We start from the raw sequence: 22,515 nt of genomic DNA on the forward strand, positions 1-22,515 counted from the left end.
AGTACAATAAAAAAATACAACAAAATCCTAAGGGGTCAAGTCTAAATTATTTTCCATTGTAAACAACTTCATGCCACATATGCTTTCGTCATTCCAGATCATTCCACCTTTAAGGTACCTTGATCAGTTAATTTACCCTGCAACCCTGGATGATTTGATATACACCTAAAACAGAATGACGCCTCTCACTCTAAACACACACACACACACACACACACACACACACACACACACACTCACACACACACACAACAGAGCAGCGGTGTCTGGGTGAAGTATGGTCCTCAGGCATGTTGGCATTTACGACAGCTGTTTGTCAAGATGGATGTCTGGGCCGTGGACCCTGAGAGCGAGGGAGTGATGTCAGGTGTTAACACAACACAACAGCTGTGAGCTCCACCAGAAGCCCACAATTCAGCAGCATCCTGACACAAATACGACACACCACTTAAAGTAACACCAAAAGTGATCAGTCTCATTCTGAAGGCCTGGAGAAGCATCTAATCCAAACGACATCCTGCCAGAATCAGAAATCTCAAATCCGTCTGCCTGTTCACAAGCCTTTCGAGAATGTAAATAAGTTTGCAGAAAAGGGACGGGAACTTGTTCCTTAGTCTCTCCCTTATGTGGATGTACAGAAGACAAAAAATGAGCAAAACCTCACCTGGATGTATTCTTTGTTGCTGTCCTCATTGGGCGTCCATGCGTTGTCTTCGAAGTTAAGTCGAGCCTGTCTTGGAGACCATCGGCCATCATAGAAGCTGGTTGATGCAGAGATTTGGTCATCGCTGATCTTTCCTGACTCCATGCCAAGAGCATTACTGCAATGGAAATCTGAGGAACACACAGAGTTTTCTCCTCATATGGAATGTCCAATATGTCATATTAAACAGCTTCAATGTAGTTATCTACTTCTTTGTTACTAGCAGACCACATTTTCAAATTGGTAGCTGAACCAACAGTTCAGTTTCAAAGTAGAAAGAAAAAAAAAAACACCTTACTGTCATTGACCTCCTTAAGAGTCATGTTGTAGCGGGCAGAGAAGCCATCTTTGGCCACGGCCATGTCCGTATGAAAGGACAGAGAGAGGATACCAGTGGACGACTGTATTTCAGAGGGGATTTTGGTACCGCAATGTCGTCCAATCAGAGGTCCCACTGCAAAACACACAAATGTAAGAAATGGTTTTTCGGTGCTGGGATGTGAATAGGTCTCATTTTGCTCCATAAGACTAGACTTGTTATTCTTTATGTGCCTACAACCTATAAAACAGCACCTCTCTGAATTCTAGGATGTTTGTCTGTCAGCAGATGTATGTGATTTAGTTTGGTCAGGCTGTAATGCTGTAGAGAGGCTGCTGTCTCATGGTAACTGTGCGTTCACACCGCCGCCGGCGAGAGCGTCAAAATTCGCCTTGGCTGCCCTGCCAACAACGCTGTACTGTGCGTTCAAACCGCCGCCGGCGGGAGGGTCAAATTAGATGACAAGTTGTGGCAACCAATCGGAATCCTCTCAAGCGAGGACTTCTACATTCCAGATTGGTTGCTGCTGAACCGCATCATAGCTCATTACCATAAAGTTAACCTGACTTCAACTCTCCTCAACGCTCTCACCGTCTAAGACGCGCCGTGCCGCTCTCGCCGGCTCACATTGAAAATGAATGACTTTCTGTCACTTTGACGCTGTCGCTGGCGGCGGTGTGAACGCACGGTTATGAATCTATCCTCCACCCTGGCACACACACACACACACACACACGGAGTCCTGGATGGGTGAAATAGCCTAGTATCAATCAAGTACATTGATTTTCTTCTCTTTTGGAGAGGAAAGGGCTTTAATACTGCAAGTGCTTTCAAACGGTGGGTTGAAATAACTCTCTCTCGCCTCTGATGGTGTTGATGATCGAATCAGGTGGCTATTGTACACAACTTTGATAAGGACTCTGTGTATGTGAATCTTGCTTATTGCAAGTTGCTTACAGTCTCCCCCAAAAATCATATTTCATAAATAAAGTAAATAAAATCAGGAAAATGTAAAAATAGACTTTCTATTTCACAGCAAGAAATATATAAGCATATTCAATATATTATAATATTGAGTAGCACAAATTGATGTATATATATACATACAGTCAAACCAAAATTTATTTAATTCATTAATACAGTTTGTAGTTTAAAAAATGGTAATTAAATATGACAAGATCTCAGAGTTAAACTGTGTCAGAAAAAATTAATCTTAATTATGTCAGAAAACACTTAAGCAAAACATGGTCAGGTCAAAGTGTCTGAATAATTTTTGGTTCCAAATTTTTATCAATTTTACTGGTAGTCCACTGTATGAAGAATATTTGGGTATAATATGTCACAGTTTACTTTATTTTGCTGTCCTCACTTACATAAATGAACTATAGTGTCCTGCACCCACTAGTCTGAATAATTTTTGGTTTGACTGTATATATATATATATATATATATATATACATCGGCGGCAACAACAGAAGTCACTTTTCCACTTTATTTTATAAAATCATTTTTCACCATGTTTTTCATATTTTTATAAATAAAATCAATTAAATATAAAAAATAGAAAAATAGGCTTCCTTTTTCATGGCAAAAATATATTAAATATATTGAAAATATTATAAAATTAAGTAGACTCTATTATAAAAATATATATATTTTTCAGAAACACATTACAGTTTAAATAATATGTCTTTTTTTTTTTTTAAATGACCATAATGAATATGATCTTGGTCAAGCTGGTTATACTTAAATATACTGTTGTGTTTTAGTGTCTACAGTTATTGTGTGTCTGATTATATGTGCATGTACAATGCTCCAATATGAAGCCTTATCCAGAAGCAGAAGGGCGAGGGTGGAGGCAGTATGGGGGTCTCAGGGCTAAAGCATTAATAAGACAGCTGGGGAAAAAGAGCCTATTCCACAGCGCTCTGTTCCAGACAAGGATTAAATCCTATTGCAGTGTTATTCACGCCCCATTTTCACTTTCCTGATAAAGGTTACCATGGCTGCTGTTACCCCCCGTCCCCCGTCTCCTCCACCCCTCCGTGCGGAAGAGTACGGGTGCCATGGCTTTTTGGCCCCGCCTGGCGCAGATAAGGCAAAGCAAGGCCCTGGGCTCCGCTTTCATCTGCCAACGCTCGATACTAAAATAGCTCCAGCGGCAGCCGCAGTAACAGCATGACAGCAATGCGCCTGAGCTTCATACCGGCGGAGCAGCTAGCGCAGCGGCCAACGGACGGGTGGTGAGTGTCACAGGGTAAGAGCGAACAGCTGTATAGACGGGTGGATAAACCAAACAGATGGCCCATAGTGTGATAGTGAACGGTATGTGGATTAGAAATCATTAAGTGACCAAATTATGTACGGCAGACATGCAACATAATGATCTCGAAGCAGACAATGAGGTCAGAGGGAAATGGGAAATGCAATCCTCTTAAAGTCACGGGTGGTCTGGACTTTGGAAAACCGCGGTCTAATCCGAACCCCGACTGTAAATCCAAACAGAATTCTTCGGGATTACAACATCTAGACTCACCCTGCGGGAGGCCGTCCCACACCTCCAGCCAGTCATACTTGCACTCGCCCTCCGAGCCCTGCAAGGGGTCGTTCTCCAGGTCGAATGTCAGGAAGGTGAGGGTGACGTCCATGTGAGGAGGGACGATGATGATGAAGGTGCACTCTAGATTGTGGGGGTATTTGTCAGGGAAGCCGGGCGACTCGATCACACCTGACGGACTGGTGAAGTTTCTGGAACAGTCGGAGCCTGGTGGAAGAGAAATCAGAAAATACATGAAGACAGCAGCTGAAACATACTGTATGTGTGAGACATGATGGTTTTGTATTGACCAAAATGTCAGAGAGTGGACTTGTTCTGGAGGGACAGCAGAAGCACATTACTTGATTTCTTATGTCAATCGCACACAAAGAAAGAGACACACTCAGTTAGCTCTCTGAGAAAAACATATTGATGTGAACGAAAACGGGAACATTCATCAAAGCGAAGCTTTAAATCTGTATAGAAAAATCCTTCATCTGCAAAAGTGCTAAATTAGAATGATTTCCCATCCCTGCAGCTGCTGTCAATATTCATTTACCGCTACAGTCAGAGATAGCGCTCAGTGTTTCTCATACTGCACGTTTGCATCTAATAAAGGAGGGATTTCTGTGAAACAGACAGACGTAGTAACGTAGTAGTGCTCAGGGCAGCACTGAGCATGTTAAAGAGTTAGTTCACCCAAAAATGAAAATTCTGACACTAATTACTCATCCTCATGTCGTTCCACTCCCGTAAATCCTTCATTCATCTTCGGAACACAAATTAAGATATTTTTGATGAAATCCGAGAGCTGTCGGACAATTTAACCACCACTTTCAAGGTCCAGAAAGGTACTAAAGACATTGTTAAAATAGTCGACATGACTGCAGTGGTTCAACCTTAATTTCATGAAGCGACGAGAATACTTTTTGTGCGCCAATACTGGGTCGGCGTTCTGATGTAGAACCTGGAAGCGCTGAATGTAAACAGCGTAGAAGAATGACACCAGAAGAGAGGATATTGTTGAATAAAGTCGGTATTTTTGTTTTGTTTTTGCGCACAAAAAGTGTTCTTGTCGCTTCATAAAATTAAAATTGAACCACTGCAGTCACGTCAACTGTTTTAACAATGTCTTTAGTACCTTTCTGGACCTTGAAAGTGGTGGTTAAATTGCTTTCTATGGAGGAGTCAGACAGCTCTCGGATTTCATCAAAAATATCTTAATTTTAAGATGAACGAAGGTTTTACGGGTGTGGAACGACATGAGGGTGAGTAATTAATGACAGAAATTTTCATTTTTGTGTGAACTAACCATTTAAGGTGTCATCTTAGGACATGATGTTGTATGATATGCATTTCAGTTTAATGTTGTGCCAGTGCTGTATAAGTAAACACTACCTCATTCTCTCAAATTTTAGCATTGGAAAGTCTGATTCATTCTAGTGAATCAATTCATTTGGATGGTTCTTGTAATAAACAGACTCATTAAAAGGTTCACCGATTTGAGTCCCCTACATAACATATTTTAGACTATTACTATAATTTCGACTAAGTTATCTATCTAAATTATCTATTAATTTTCTGTGATCATATGTTGTTTAAAGCTAGGTCAAATTGTTGTATTGTTCAGATGTTTTTATTCAGGAATCCAAACTTTGTTCATTAAACTTAATTGGGGACATATTCGCCGTTGTACGCCAAATTTTCAACAGGAATTTTGAATGAGGGCAAAAGTTTTTCCCACATAGATTTTGCAACAGGGTTCAGGCTGATTCACGTCATTGACAGACAGAAAGTTGCAATGTTTGAAAGTGACTTCTGCGTGAGCTGTGCTTCATGCATCGCTACACTATTAACAATGGACCTTTTTTTGCCCACGAAATTTCGCTGCTGTGACTGTACCTTTTGTGACAGAGATTTTCATACCAAGCTAATTCTGGGGAGCTTTTTGGAGCTCTACAATATGAATCACCAAACTATTTAATTGTATGAAAAAGAGCAGCTTGGACATTCTGCTAAACATCTCCTTTTGTGTTTCACAGTAGAAAGAATATCGTAGTTTGGAGCATTATGTAAATGATGGGATTTTTATTTCTGGGTGAACTATCCCTTTAAGACTGTTTAGTAAACCTGTGTAGTTTCATGCTGGTTTTAAGCCTGTGCTGGCCAGTGTTTGGCTTTGTATCACAAGAGTTAGTAGTGCTTCTTGTATGCTAACACATGCACAGTCATGCTTCACCTTCAGCCGTGACACACGTCCTACACACCAGCCTTTGACACGATGCACAGCACGTTCACGTGTAATGTCACCTCTTCAGAGGGATGCAGAGTCACAGAGCTCATACTAATGCACAGAAAGGCACACCTCAACACACATGCAGTCAAGCACATTGAATCCCATGATATCCTTTCTGTAATCTCAAAGGTTCTCTGTGTTTGAGGCACACTCGGATTATTTAAAAAATAAAAGTACAGCTGAGAAAAAGCTTAAAAGAGATCTGTTGACAGGGGCTGTGGGGGTAAAACATCAGCGGATCAGAGAACAAACACTCAGTGATCTGTGACTCTTAACTCCTCAATAACTGAAATGCTTTAACTATTTCTGTGCTTGCAGAGCAGCTGCGTGGGTACACAGCATACGACTGCACAGGCCGGGAGTGACAACTGTGTTTCACACAACCTCAAATCACCTATACACATATCTTACTTCAGTCCCATTGCAAAATTAACAGAGCGCTATTTAAAGTACTAGAGCCGGAGACAGTAGTATAATGTCTGAGGCCTTAATGACAGGTCAGTGACCCCATGTGGACGGGTTCGGACATGTTTTTGAGACTCACAAACATGCTCACTCACAAAGACACTCTCATGCACAAGTGTCTGCTGGATGCTGCAGTTCAGAGGTACATTTTTTTAGGTCAAAAGTTTACAAATATTTGCCCCAGTAACATTTTTTAAAGGTACACTATGTAACTTTTTTGTTCAAAATTTACAACATTTATATAATGAATGAGTACATCATCCAAACCATGTTTTACCCTAAATCACTACAGTACGCCTATAATAAGTGTTTACATTCTGACTATTTTAGACTTCGTGGGACGCCAGTTAACCTCTGCGGAGTATCCCAATACCTGTGTGACACGTCATATACATAAACAGAGATAAGTAGCTCAGGCTACAATGTTCTTCTGCAAAGACACATGCAGTTTTGTTTATTAACTGCTAGAGCGCCAAAAGTTACATAATGTACCTTTAATAAACCAAAAAGAAAATGTGGTCTGCAAAAAAAAAAAAAAGTATTTTATGCAAAGTTATCAAGCCAAACCTTGACCCCTTGGATGGAACCCCAGTCCGACCCACCATGTTCACCATGTTCAATCTGTGCAACATTTTGGACTCAATTACAGTATACAGCTACAGTTTTCAGTAAACATCAGATAAAGTTAACATAATCGCATACTTTCAGAGGGCTGAGGCGATCACAGATGGATTTATTGAAGCCACCTCAGAGTAAGAAATAAAATAAAATAAAATAAAATAAAAACGCAACTTCTCATTTGAGACTTTATTTTTCTAGAAAAAAACCCTGCTTACTAGAAGACACAATTGAGATATTACAACAATTTAATTTTAATTTATTTTTATTGTAGTAATTATTTATTATTTAATTTTTTAATTATTAAAAAAAATATTTTTAATAGAATTATTTATTTATTAATAATATTTGTTTATTTATTATTATTAATTATAAATTAATCTCACGTGTGAATTTCTATTTCTTTTTGTCACTGCATTTAGTTTTCCTCCCTGACATCCGAATACCACATAAACATTTATTTTTCATAATTCTAGCTTTATATCTCTCAATGTGACTTTATTGTATTAAGTGCATTTCTGTAGCTCAAACAGTTGAGCATGGTGCAAACAAGGTCACATGGGTTTGATTTCCTGCGAATACAAGCAGTGATAGAAATGTATATACCTTGGATGCTATATAAGTTCTGCCAAGATCTGCCAAATGCATAAATGTAAATGTTTATTTGTTTTAAACTTCATCTCACAATTCCCTGCTGACAGCATTTTCAGGGAGGTTAAGATGATAGACAAGGATGCCTGAAGCCCCACTAAATAGGGTGTAGAATGGCACCCGCTCAGTGTGGGCAGCACACAGGAAATCAGGGCCTGTCTGGCACCCGAGCAGCTGAGAGAGAGACAGGTCCCAGAGAGACAGCAGTCCAGGGTTAATGTTACACACTCCTGCACTAATACAGCACACTACATCTGTTCAAGTCCTACATGTGTGTGCGTGTATGAATGTGTCGGATTCACATCCTCAGCAAAATGGTCATGCATTTCCTCTAGCACCTGCTTGCACACGTCACACGTTGAATGTTATTTCTCTTCAACACAAGCTCTCTTTCCTTATTGTTTCTCCCATCTGCAGTGATCAGTAATAACTCATTACATACAGTGGCCCTTATGTAGCTCCGCCCCTTTTCAGCTCTGTGCTCATTGTGTTCTGTCTTCCGGTTTGTATTTCCACAGCATGAAGGTAAGATCTTACAGATTTATGAATGAGCCCCTCGTTTTAAAATCTTCCCCATCTACTGACATTTGTTATGACATCCGATTCAAACATTGCAATGCTCATGATAATTTTTGTTAACTCTACAATAAGTAAATCCACTAATTACTCTTCGACAGCGATGCCATAGAAATATACAGAGCGGAAGTTCAAACACAAAGTTCTAAAGAAGGCTGTGCGCTTGTTTCTCTGGCGCATAAGGTCTATATGTTGGTTAAAACGCAGCTCTACAACAATTCCCAGCATATTTTGACACAATAACAGGGACTGATCCAGCAGTCTTATCCCTGTCCACATTAGCAGCCTAAAAATCTCCTCTAATGCTCAAATAAACCTCAACAACAAAAAGACAACACCATTTTTTTACGTTTCACCAGTGAGTCTACTCTAAAATCTTTACGATGATTACCATGAGTTTTCTCATCACAGACATCAAGTATGATACAATACAAATCTGAAACCAAATTTAATTCCACAAAGGTAAAGAACAAGATGGCTTGGGAAAGTTTCATTTAACTATCAGTTTTGTTTCATATGTTTCTCCTAAAGGACAATTATGTATGTGATAACATCCCTTGGCTTCTAGACTATATATAAGATTTGAAGAATTAATTACATTTGTGAATTTTTCTTTTGCCATTGGATTTTGGTTTCCTCCACTCCCTGAATACTACATAAATACAGTTGCGTGAAAGCATCCAGACTGGCACGTTCCCTCCATTACTGGGTCAGATGTGCTGTCAGACTTCCTTTACCCTGCAGTGGTGACGTTATGCTTTACTACAGCTTGTTTTTCAGATAGGCTGCGTGTGTGCGTGAGTATATCAGAGCGTATGAGATCCTGCCAGTCACGCGCTGACCTCTCGTACTCACGCCACCTCAGACAGACAAACAGTATGCCAGACCCCCGCTGAGCCTCTACTGTACTGGGCTCCAGTATGCATGAGTGACCCCGACGCCATCAGCCTTTTTGTTGGCTCTCATTAATTCATGTTTGTGAGCATGGTAAAAACAGCCAGCCCGCAGAAGGATGGGGAAACTCTCCCCCACCCCTCATCCAGTAGGGGAAAACCGCGTCTGGACAGTGCGTTGGAGGCTCAGCGCCGGGATTGGTGTGCGTGGCTGGGTCTGTCTGTGGCTGGAGGGAAATCGGGGGGCTGTTATTAAGGAGCGTTGCTGGGTAGAATAGGAATGTTTGTCATGGATGAGTGAATGGTGTGTGTCTGTGTGTAAGAGAGATTATATTTGTGAAGTGTGCTGGCATGATTTTCATCTATGCTGTAATGCCATACACATACATGAGCAATATGCTGATGGCAAATAACCAGGGAAAAAAAAAAACTAAACAAAAAAACATTAAAATAGTCCATATGTCTTGTGCACCATATTCCAATTCTATCATAGCCAAATGGTAGTTTAACAGCCAATATACACTCACTTCAAAAGTTTGTGATCAGAAAGGTTTTTTAATGTTTTTGAAAGAAGTCTCATTATCATCAAGGTGGCATGTATTTGATCAAAAATATAAAAATACAGTAAAAACAGTAATATTGTGGAAATATTATAATTATATATATATATATATATATATATATATAATCAAATTGTGAACATTTATTATTTCTGTGATGGCAAAGCTGAATTTTCAGCATCATTACTACAGTATTCAGTGTCACATGATCCTTCAGAAATCATTTTAATATGCTGATTTGCTGCTCAAGAAACATTTCTTATTATTATAATGTTGAAAACAGCTGAGCTTTTTTTGGAACTGTGATATATTTTTTTAGGAATCTTTGATGAATAGAAAGTTCAAAAGAACAGAATTAATTTGAAATAGAAATCTTTTTTAACATTATAAATATCTTTATCACTTTTGATCAATTTAATGCATCCCAAATAAAAGTATTAATTTCTACAAAAAACATATCTTATTTGCAAACTTATACAAGACAGTGTAATATATTTATATATATATATAACTTAAATTTAATCTTATATTTTGGTGCATTCCTCACAAATCTATCATGCTTGAAATATAGTGCACAAATCTTATGGATTATGTTTGCCATTTTGTCCGTTTTATGGAAAAGTGGAGCATAAAATCTCCACTTTTGTGTTCCATTAAAAGCATAAAAGCATATGGAATGGCATGAGGTGTATAATGACAATTTTTTATTTTTTTTTAACGAACTATGCCTTTAAGTTACGTACAAATCCTGTGCTGCACTGTCTGATTTCCTTGGTTTTGTTATTGATATTTAACAGATTGATATTTCAAGAAGTTCTGTTTTCTGCATCACAACAAAATAAAACATTTCATTTCTGTGATCTGATTGGTGAGCGTTCCAGGGCATCAAAACATCTGTAGGGCAGTATCTCCATCCATTAGCCTCTTAATTCTAACAGTAAGGGATGCAGTCACTACTAGGCGTGCATCACTATAGCTATAGGGCAGTTGTGCTGTGAGCTGTAATTCGCTATTCTAGAAGTCCACTGATAAAGAGATGATTGGCTGAGAGTTTTTAGATTGTAACCGTGGCAACAGAATCATGTGGTTAAGTGTATGGTTGAGTAAACTAAGTGGTTATTATGAATGAGGTTCAGATGTAAGGCAGTATGTAAGGTCACTGGGCTTTCTAACACTCTGAATGCAGCAACTTAACAACATAATAAAGATGGCTGATGCTGACCATTTGAAATCAAGTATCTGGTTTGGGGTGTTTTTCCATGAGCCTTCCCTACTGCGCACATTAATTTTGCAAGATAGGAGTCCAGACCGAAGCTCCAGACAGCTGAAGAAATAACACATCATTTTGCTCTCAAGGGCAAGGGCTGAAATCTCAGAGCTTGGTGGCACAGGTAGCTGTTTTGCGGTTCAAGGGCAACAAGATACTGATTTCCTGTGTGCAGCAGGAGGTGGAGAATTGATGCAGTGTTTCTTCCCAGCAGGCTGTGCAGCATACGACGGACACACCTCCAGGCTGTGTATTTACCCAAGATCCCTATCACTGCTAAAGAAAACTGCCCTGGCCACGCCAGGACACGTCCAGTACAATCACCAATATTAATAAACAACACTTACACTCTGGGATTCTGGGATGCGTTCCAATTACTTCGGTTTGTAGAATTTTCCTTCTATTTTTCCCTCTCTTTTACTAAATGTTCCTTCTTTGATCCTGTTATTCACCATTTTATATATATATATATATATATATATATATATATATATATATATATATCAGGAAATGCTGCAAGTCTGATCCAAAGTCATGATTGCTGCATCCGAAATTACATACTTCCCAACTATATACTAGGTGAAAAACAGTATGTGACAAAATAAGTATGTCCGGATTCACAGTACTCATAAAAGAGTAGGCAAAAAGTACCCGGATGACTTACTATTTCTGACGAGATTCTGAAGTATGTATATGTTGGACACTTTACTATCCCATGAGGCCATGGGAGAGGATTTGTGAATCGACAAAAATGATGCTGGTACACTGTAAAAAATAATTGTCATGATTTGTTATCATCATTTTTTTTCTTTTGTAAAATCAACTTAGATAATTAATGTGGTTCAGATAACATAATATTTTCTGTTGATTAAACTCAAATTTTTCATTTAAATGAACTCAAAATTTTAAGACAACCTGTAACTTTTTTAAGTTAAACCAACAATTCTTTTTTACAGTGTAGATCACGTGATAATGACAATATGGTGAATGTAGTACATCCAGATTAAATTCATACTACACACATTCATACATAGAATGTTCTTTTTTAGCACTTGCGAAGTAATTACTTATTCAAAATAAGTACTTATTCAAGTCAGCACTCGATTTCAGATAATAAGTGACCTACTACTTTTGCCGAGATTCTGAGGTGCGCATTCGATGAACACTACAATCTCATGAGGCCACGGGAGAAGATTTATGAATGGCAGTGAAGCGACGCAACTGATGCTGGTAGGTCACATGACAGTAACAACATGGCGGATGTAGTATATCCAAATTTCATTCATACTACCCATATTCATACTATATAGAATGTACTTTTTTAACGGTAGTGAAGTAAGTTCAAATTCAAATCTAGTACCTACTCAGACAGTATGCTATTATCTCTACTAGCACTACTCCTCAAATTATCAGAGGATGTGTATTACTGACAAATAGAGGTGTTTATGATAGAAAAAAAAAAACTTCAAATCATTGAGTTATATACAAACACACTTTTTCAAATTCATCAAAATTCGGTCCCAAAAAAAATCTCTTTGTCTTTGTTTATGAACACGCACACATCCATACACACACTCCCACACATTTTCACACGCATCTTCTGAGTATAATGAGATCTTGTTAATGCCATGGCAACTGCGAGCTTCCACACGCCAACGGGTCTCATCATTATTGCTTGTTTATGATTAAAAAAACCTGCGACCTGCCTGCCGTTGTTATAGCGTTCATCACTGTCTCTGTTCATACCTCTGCGCTGTGTTAGCCAGGTTGCTATGGAGCTCTCACACTATCAGATCACACTCAACGGATTGTGTCATCACTTCCTCCGTAAAGCGGGAGGTGTGGGGCTTCTGTTCACGATAAAGTGTTCGCTGATATCTCTCAGCGTCGGGTGTCCACACTAATGAGTGAGTTTAGCTTGTCATCTGCCTGGTGGATCTCATTAAGGATGTGATTTTGTATTTCAGTCCCTCAGAAGCAACTGTCACTCCTGGACCCTCCGACTGCACACTACTAACTGGTCATTTCCGACCAATGTCTTCCTCCAGCTTCATGACAGCTGCTCTGCATGGCTATCCCAGTACACTACTGCGGTGAGCTAAGAGAAAAGACCATCACACATGTTGTGTTAGTAACCCCAGCTGCCCCCAGGCCTCAGGGGAGGGTAGATCAGGAGTCAATTAAAGAGGCATTCCCGGAATGCTTTCAGAAGGTTGAAAAAGGAACAAGGGATGTCTCCACGCTGTTTATTTTGCCCGCCAGCAGCCGCCTTGATCTGAATTTGTGCCGGTGCATGTCGACCAGACTCCGTGAAGGAGAGAGAAATCATACAGTATAAGAAGGCACCAGGGGTCAGCTACAGTAAATCTGGTTGCTCAGAGGGCGTTCACACAGGCTATAGCGACGAAATAACGAAATAAAAAGAGATTTCCCGGCAAAAATTTTTTCTCTTTCTTTTTTAGCAGCAATAATGTATTTGATTATTCTATTTTGATAAGTAATAATGAAAATAGAAATTATGTTAAGTTATGGCCAATTGCACAGACCACCAATAGCATCGAGGCACCTGGCAGTGCGAATGCCTACTAGTGACCACAGTTGTGCAAAATTCATAATTGATGAACTTGCCTCCGCTTAATTTATGAACGTTAATCAATCAATCAATCTCATTTCAAATTTGCTCATTTCAAATTTGATGCCTGCTATAGGTTAAAAAAGTTGGGACGGGGGCAACAAATGGCTGAAAAAGCAAGAAATTTTGAAAAGATTCAGCTGGGAGAACATCTAGCAACTAATTAAGTTAATTGATATCAGGTCTGTAACATGATTAGCTATAAAAGGGATGTCTTAGAGAGGCAGAGTCTCTCAGAAGTAAAGATGGGCAGAGCTGTGAAAGAGTGCGTAAAAAGATTGTGGAATACTTTAAAAACAATGTTCCTCAACGTCAAATTGCAAAGGCTTTGCAAATCTCATCATCTACAGTGCATAACATCATCAAAAGATTCAGAGAAACTAGAGAAATCTCTGTGCGTAAGGGACAAGGCCGAAGACCTTTATTGGATGCCCGTGGTCTTCGGGCCCTCAGACGACACTGCATCACTCATCGGCATGATTGTGTCAATGACATTACTAAACGGGCCCAGGAATACTTCCAGAAACCACTGTCGGTAAACACAATCCGTCGTGCCATCTGCAGATGCCAACTAAAGCTCTATCTTGCAAAAAGGAAGCCATATGTGAACATGGTCCAGAAGCGCCGTTGTGTCCTGTGGGCCAAGGCTCATTTAAAATGGTCCCAACTTTTCCGGAATTCAGGTTGTATCTATCTATCTGTCTGTTCAATTAAATTAAATTCAATTCAATACAGAAATTCAATTAACTTTCTCACACTCAAATTGCAATTCTGCATTCTGTTTGCAACATCAATTCAAATTTGAATTCAGAAACTGAGATTATAGTAACTGCATTTGAACCGATAACCCATCACAGCCTTTCCCTCCAATCCATAAAAGCCATTTGGAACTTGTCATAAATGGCAATCCTTTCTTCCTGCTTCTAAACTCTCCAATCAGAGCCTTTCCATCAGTTTACAAAAATGAATCTACACCTTTCCACCAAGTAATAAAACTGGTGGGCTGTCAATGACGCCACACTGACCAATGGGGACTCTTCCCTCCGATTGACAACAGCAAATCAACACTTCTCAGGCAGGTGGGATTTGACACATTGCAGCCCATGCTGCAAGAAGTAGTGGGTAGATAAAGGAAGAGGTGAGGTACGTGTTTCCTGTGTGAAAGGGAGAATTTGTGATACGTGTTAACAGAGACAGTTACATTGACACAGAAATCCTGCTTCCTTTACAGGCTCAATGGACCCACATGAACTCTCCCCATTCTGTAAACGCTGTGTTAGTACAAGTGCTATAGAACAGAAAACTATTGCTTAAAGCACACAGGAGAGATGCGTAAACAGCAGGTGAGGCTTTGACACCGCATTGTTTCTGATGAACTACATCCTGCTGGGTAGCACACGCTTACCTGTCTTATAGATTTCATAGCGCAGCGAAAACCCTGCCCCCTGGTGGGCGTAGTCTGAGACGAATTTGATGTGCAGAACGGGGCCTGAGGAGATGATCGCAGGGGGCGCGATGTTACTACAGTGTCTCCCCAACAGATCAGCGCTCTCTGAGTTACCATCCCGGATCTCAATGAAGTCATACCTATGGAGAAAACCAAACACCGAGATGTTTATTCAAGAGGTCGAATGCATATAACCACAAATTGAAAGTTTTTTTTTTGAACTGGAATAGACACCAGATTGTCAGTTGTGTGCTAGAAACACTGTCCGATACCGATAATTATATCCGTTATGGTCGATAACTGATAAATGGCCACTATTAAAAATGGATACAATTTTGTCCAATAAATAAATAAATAAAATACAAAAAATTTAAATTAGTCCTTTCAACTGCTACAGATCCAGATCCAGATTTTAACCAGACTTTGAGATTTGCAAAAGATTGCATTTAACAGTTTTTGTAAATTAGCAGTGTTTTTAAATATTAGCTTCAAGTGACAGCAATCTAAATATAAAAATAGATGAAATGGGCATGAAAATCCAATATCGGCCGATATATATCCACTATATACTGATACCGATAAATAAAACATTGTAATAATATTGGTAGCAATATTTCATACATCCCCAATTTGAGGTCAGTCCATCATATCAGTCCCTTACAGAAAGGTATTCCAAGATTTTTGCATTACTGTAAACATTACAGATGGAGCAGACACACAACACAATGTGTGTTAAAGGTCCGTCTATTCTGCCACCTCTACATAATGAGTTTGGTCTTTCTTTGTTTTGTTTTGTTTTTTTCCTGTTAACTCTCGAAACACGAACAGCCTTGGAAGAGAAAATTACAATGGGATTGAGGTTAAAAGGTGTTTAATCTCAATTAACTATGTCAATCATACACACCTTACACTTTCTGCCAGGCTACTAAATAAATTCTTCCTCTGAAAAGCTTTTAAAATTTGACCTGATGGTAGGTAAATTAAAAACAGCTAGAGAATGACTAAAAAAAAAAAAGAAATAAAAAGACATCCAAGAGAAGGTGTATTATCTGCTCTCTTTTGAAAGGTGAATCAAAGAGTTTCTTTTTAAAACAACATAACAGCCAGAAGTGATTCTGGGTCCAGCTGGCAGGCAGCGAGGGTAAAAAGCGCTGATACTTAGCACAGCGCTGTCGTGTTAATAAGGCTGAGGTTTATGTAGCTGTACTAGCAGAAGAGCGTGACTTCACACAGCATGCTGTGCCTCATTTAACTACCAATTCAGCAAGCCTGTGGACCCTCCGAACATCTGTACCCTTCAGCGCTAGAGAGTCATTGTCTAAAACACAGCTCCAACTCCAGAGACAAGTGCACAGACAGAGAAATCAATGAGCCTCGAGTTGGAGAAACTATGATTTCTCGCCTCTGACATATTTATTCAGTGTGGTGTATTCCTAGAGGACAAATGCATTGCTCTGTCATAGTTTGGGAGGCTTAATGGAGTTCTCAGTTATGATTCATTGAGGTACCTACTCAAGTCTCACAGGTTTCTCCTAAAATTCCTTAAACGACATAAAAACAGACACAAATGTGACAGTTGTTGACATACAGCAATACTGTCAAAAAATATATAGACTAGAGTTGTCAAAAGTACCAACTTCGGTACCAAGCGGTACTGACATTTTAAAAATGTGATGCTTTGAGCATTGTTAAGAGGATTCGTAAACACCTCTGATTGGCCATTGTGTTCACATGCTCATCGGATATGTCTGTGATTGGCTACAATGATCAACGACGGGAGCGTTTGAAAGCACACAACAGTGTTTGAATTAGAAAGCGGGAGCGTTTGAAAGCAGGCGTCTATAAGAGGACTGGTCCACGATAGACGGCTACTTTCAAACGCTCCCGTGTGTATCTGTGTAAGCGTTCAGCGAAGAAAATCATTGATGTCTATTTACAACATGTTTTTACAGTGTTGATCATTGTAGCCAATCACAGACATATCCGATGAGCGCGTCAACACAATGGCCAATCAGAGGTGTTTGCGAATCCGCTCAACAGCGCTTAAAGCATCACATTTTTAAAAATTCAGTACCAACTTGGTACAGAAGTCGGTACTTTTGACAACTCTAATATAGACACTCTTGTTTCCCTGTTGAGTGCTTGTCGAGCATTTTAAGGTGATAATAGGGTCATTATTCTTTCTTATGGGTTTATTTGCACTACCGTTAAAAAGTCTGTAAGATTTTGAAAGAAGTCTCTAATGATCACAAAGGCAAAAAATACAGTGAAAACACTAATATAGTGTGATATTACCACCATTTAAAAGAACTGTTTTTATTTTAAAACATAATTTATTCCTGTGATGTCAAAGCTGAATTTTCAGCATCTTTACTCCATTCTTCAGTGTCACATGATCCTTCGGAAATCAGTCTAATATGCTGATTTGATGCTCAAGAATCATTTCTTATTACCAATGTTGAAAACTGTGCTGTGCTGTGCTGCTTAAAATTTTTGTGAAAACACTAACGCGTTTTTCCAGGATTTTTTTATTTAAAAGGCATTTCTTTTAAATAATTTGTAACGTTATACTGTCACTCTTTTTTGATCAATTCAATGCATCCTTGCTGAATAAGATAGAAATATCAATTTCTTTCAAAAAATCTTACTGACCCCAAACCTTTGAATTGCAGAGTAGCAGAAAAAATCAGAATTTACTATACTGGAATTCGAATTAAACTGGCCACGATTCACAGGAAGCTGAACTAAAATCATATTTGGAATTAAAGGAAATGGAATCGACTGAATTCAATAGGTTGCACTGCATTCTGGGAAATTAAGTGTTCTTCCATCCTCATCCATAATTTACATAAAAAACTGTAAAGCTTAAAAACTTAAACTTCTTTAAACTTTTCAACTTTCAGCTTTCAAAGTTTGTCTTGAGTATACTAACATGTTCCTTCAACAATTCCTTCAACCCTGTCTGTTTGCCTTCTATTTGACAGGTTGTGAGGTTCACTGAATCTGTAAGAGTAACAGAGGATATCTCAGGAGCTGAAGGCACCAAACACTCTCCAATCAAACACAGCCCTTCTCAGTGCCGCTGATAACATGTCCCACCTCAACACGCATTTCTGTCTCTTTCCTCAAAATGACAGGACACTCTGTGATAAAGGATGAAAAAATGACAGAGAAAGAGATGAAAGTACAGAGGAACCATATGACAGACGCCAGCAGCTGTCTTTAACCAGCCTTAAACACACACAAACACTCTCAAATAAACGTCTTAACACATAAAACACAACCACACAAACACTATTCTGTTCCTTTTAGTGGACTTTTAGGTGCTTTTCATTTCAAATTAGTACAGAGTTAAAACTTACTCTCACTTTTTCTCATTCATCACAGTCACCAATTAACTAAGACACAAACCGTCCTACAAAAACAACATTCACCTAGCACTGAGGACACATGCTGTGTGGGACCATTGCAGTCACATGGGTGGCAAACGACAACACAAACACTGGCTTGTATTTGCTGTGGATGCGAGGGTAATTCGATTTTCATGGATCTTATTACTGAATGTTGTTACTATGGTGAATCTGTTTGGGGTGAGAATGCTGCCATTGTTGACCGACCAAAAAAATGCATTCATACTACATAAACGCCACATTTTTTTTGTGTCAAAGACTGATTCTGTTTTCTCTGTTGGCCACTTTTCCACTTGTTTTTCTTTTGACCGTCCTTGTTTTCACTCTTACTTTACACCAGCAAATTAGGGTAAACACAGTCTTTGGCACCCTGAGCTTGTGTATGTGTGTGTGCTCTCTAAATCATGTGTTTGACCACAGCAGAGTAAGTATCTGCAGATGTACCCCTCCTCCACCATCAGAGCCGCATGCTAATTGCCTTTCACGCGTTGACTACGAGACAGTACTTTTTCACACCTGCACAAACTTATCAAGCATCAGACGTCTCCTGCAGATCCAGGCATCTGATAGAGCAAAAATACACACAATTTTGCTGACACAATGTAAAATTAGACTATTTTGTGTTTGACAGCTACATGCTGTAAATGAGAGTCATTAAGTTTTTAGTAAGAGTGAAGGTAAGCCTGGTCTCATTAGAAAAACGTACTTCGCAAGTCGCAAAATACGTACCAATACGTACATATCACTGCCATTTCAATGTGAAATGTCCACTGAGTGGCGCTAAAAGCGTTTTCATTTTTTTGCCGGAACAGATAAACGTGTATATGGTACGTTTTTATGACGTTGGTTTTATATGTATCACTGCAGTTCTGATTAGAAATTTGTCTTTTGAGTGGCGCTAAAAGTGTTACGTTACGTTTTAAAATAACGTACCACCAACACTACACCTAAATCAACCCGATAGTGTTAACAAAAGCAAATGTGACATAGAAAACATTCGTAATCATGCCGTTTTAGCTTGTTTTGATCTCATCTCATCTACCCAAGGCTTCCTCGTCCTAAGTACAACTCCGTTCCAGCTGAGCTACCGAGTAAGCTTGTTATGTCAGAAAAGTGAAACATATGGAGCTGGTTAAGCGATGCAAAGTCCAAAATATATTCGTTTACAAATCATGCACTTTGGTAAAAAGCGTTTTGAAGTCATAACATAATATTGTGCAAGGAGACGTGAAAACAAATCTTTATTAATCCATAATCTGACCCTGTAATCGTAAAAACGCTTGCTGTTTTACTGCCTCTAGTGTTCATTTCTGTTGGAAACTGCAGTGATATGTACGTACTGGTACGTATTTTTGAGACTCACGAAAACATTCCCACAGGCACGTCTTTCCATTGCACCAGGTTGAGTTTTTAGTTTTTTTTGTTGTTTTTTCAGCGATCAAATGGGTCGGACATTGGCTCAACTAACATCAGGAGAAGATGGGATAAATGTGTAAAACTTTTGTCATTACTTTTTCAATTCTGTTTGGAGGCATTAATGGAAATCACATACCCCACCTTTAAGATGCAATATTTGCACCATGGAATCGTTTTTCATTTGCCTTTTTAAATTGATGGGGATATTTTGTTTTCTAACCAAATAAAACATAGAATGCTGTACATTTATGTCAATAAATCTGGATGTTTATTACAAAATCAAACAATCCAATGTACAGTATGAGAAATTAATATTCATTTTGAAATTTGCTAAAGATTACCTCTGACAGTGTTAGTACTGTGCTTTATTATATTGCATCCCTAGCTAAATATAAATAATAAAATGAATCAAACTTTTATATAAGACAAGAAAATGTTGTGTTTTGCTGATTTCAAAGATGTGTGTCCAATCAAAACTCTATGGTATTTTGCAGGTATAAGTTCATTTGTGACTTGGTAGAAGCTAGTAAAATTAAACAGATGCCAACATGGATAGGTTGTGTGGTGGTTCCTTATCCTTTAAAACCATAAAAAACTATGCAAGGTTGAAATAAGACCCAAACTACATTATATATGAGTAATGTTTAGTACTGTGTTGATATCCAAAGCAAAATCTGGGACTTGATGGACAAAATCATTTAGACAACCATAAATGTTCTGCTTGGGCATGTTTTACTGTAAATAATTGGCTTATTAGATTAAACAGTCCTCCACTGGATTTTATCTGTATTTTCATCAATAGCTTTTGATAAAAAACACATACACACAGTGTTACACTTTCAATAACACTTCTATAGATACTAGACAGCTACAGATCAGCAACCTTTTCTAAACCCACAACTAGGTCTAGAATGAAATATAATTAAAAGATATCCCAAATTTGAAATATCTCAGATGTTTTTTTTGTTAATCTAGATGAATAGATTCAGATTCACTCCAAGCGAAGGAAGTCTCGCCTGTTTGATTAAAAGTGAATAATCACAGGCTTTGTCTAAAAACCTCAATCTTACCCAGTGGAAGAATTAAAATGCTGTAAGTGCCTCTAAAATAGTCCAAGAGCATTCCCAGACCGTGCTCAGAGCTATCATTTATTTTGTCGTAAAACCAGGAAAGGTATGAAGGAAGAAACAGAAGTATGGTTGTTGCTGCAATCTGAAATGTCAGAGAGAAATCTGGGGCAATGGCTACTGAATCTTCCATTATACACCCAGTTATACTGGAATATTGTATAATGCAAGCATAAACACACCAATCTTTCTCAGGTCTAAGACCTTCTGGCCTGTAAGCCTAGCAAGCCAGTAATGGTCATAACAGACATGCCTGTATTCTGAGAATGATGTGATATGTGTGGGAGACCTGCGTGACCCCCTTGAGTCCTGTCCAGCTTCACACCATCCATCGATTCTTCATTACAAGCGGAAAACGGGCATTGATCAGAAGGACCCCTGGGGAGCCGCACGGAGTGATGATATCATCCGCTACTGTTGGCCTCACTCGAGAGGAAATCTAGCTGTGAGGTTAGACACATTCATTTGTCAAATCTATCATGGAAAAAAGACCCATGCGGAGAGACAGAGGGGGAAACTGCTGTGTAAAATTGTTCCTTTCATAGACGCTCACGTCAGTCACGAGTAACTAAGAGGCTAGTGCGTACACACAGGGCTAGCATACTGTAGTAACACTACTGTCCCCCGTGAGGTTACTACAGGAACAAAGGCAGCTGTCTCCGCTCCCCAGCTGGAGACGGTGGGGTGTCCCAGGGTCTGTGATCACTGCTCCGCATGTGGCCGGAGTTGAGAGGTCTAAAAATGCTCTCGGGCGATTGTCAGTTTGGATCTGTCTCATCACAGAAGACAATACAGAGATGTCACTGAATAGCTTCCCTTGCTTAAGTATGAGTGTGAAGTGTGCCACTGCTAATATATATATATATATATATATATATATATAGTCTGGAAGCCTCAGGGATGTTATCACTCTACTGAATTAATAAAATCCCTGGGACGGAGGAGAATGTAATATCCATTCCTTATGTATTAATATGGTGATTATAGATAATATCAAAAACTGGAATACTGTGCCTGAGTGAGGAAAAGAGAGTGTAAAGAGTGGGGAAGAAAAACAGATAAAGATAAAAGAGAGAGATAGAGAAAGAGGGTGGTAAAGGAGAGAGAAAACCATGACTTCAACCTGCTCAGCCCCGTTTCTATACCCATGTCATTCAGTAGAGCAGCTTTGCTGATTGCATTACAGATATATCATGATAAATCAACCCATGCTTATTATATTTATTCCAAAATAATCTATTTATAACTTTTAGGAGCGGGACACATCTGATGCTGTGCCAAGGAGGCGTGGAACAATCTGGTGAATTAGAATGAAGCTGATACGACAAGTGAGACGGTGTCTTTCGTGTAAGCTCTGAGCAGTACCTGTAAACTCTGATAGATTTACTCTTTTGCATGGGTCTGCTGCTTGTCATCCACCTGATGTTTCAAAGAGCTCTGGATTTCGTCACATTCTCTGGCAACAGGAGAATAACAGTGTACTTCTATATTTTTCTTATCATTTATTTCATGACCAACGGCTCCAAAACCATTTAAAGATGAGCTACAGACATAAAGTCTGTTTCAAAAGGTAGGCAGGATAATTAGTGCACTCATGAT

The 22,515-nt window shown here is 39.0% G+C and overlaps 1 protein-coding gene across 2 annotated transcripts in view; it reads right to left on the reverse strand.

Moving 5' to 3' along the window:
- Nucleotides 1–22,515, reverse strand: part of nrp2b (neuropilin 2b) — an 87,088-nt gene that overhangs the window by 46,898 nt on the left and 17,675 nt on the right. For both annotated transcript variants that reach the window (XM_051906934.1, XM_051906935.1), the window contains exons 3-6: nt 14,922–15,103; nt 3,559–3,786; nt 1,002–1,157; nt 665–834 (exon numbers count right to left, since the gene is read on the reverse strand). In XM_051906934.1, coding sequence (XP_051762894.1) covers nt 665–834; nt 1,002–1,157; nt 3,559–3,786; nt 14,922–15,103 — 736 coding nt within the window. The remainder of the gene's footprint in view (nt 1–664; nt 835–1,001; nt 1,158–3,558; nt 3,787–14,921; nt 15,104–22,515) is intronic.

The sequence above is a fragment of the Ctenopharyngodon idella genome, chromosome 9 (assembly GCF_019924925.1).
Source record: "Ctenopharyngodon idella isolate HZGC_01 chromosome 9, HZGC01, whole genome shotgun sequence".
NCBI classification, from domain to species: Eukaryota; Metazoa; Chordata; class Actinopteri; order Cypriniformes; family Xenocyprididae; genus Ctenopharyngodon; species Ctenopharyngodon idella.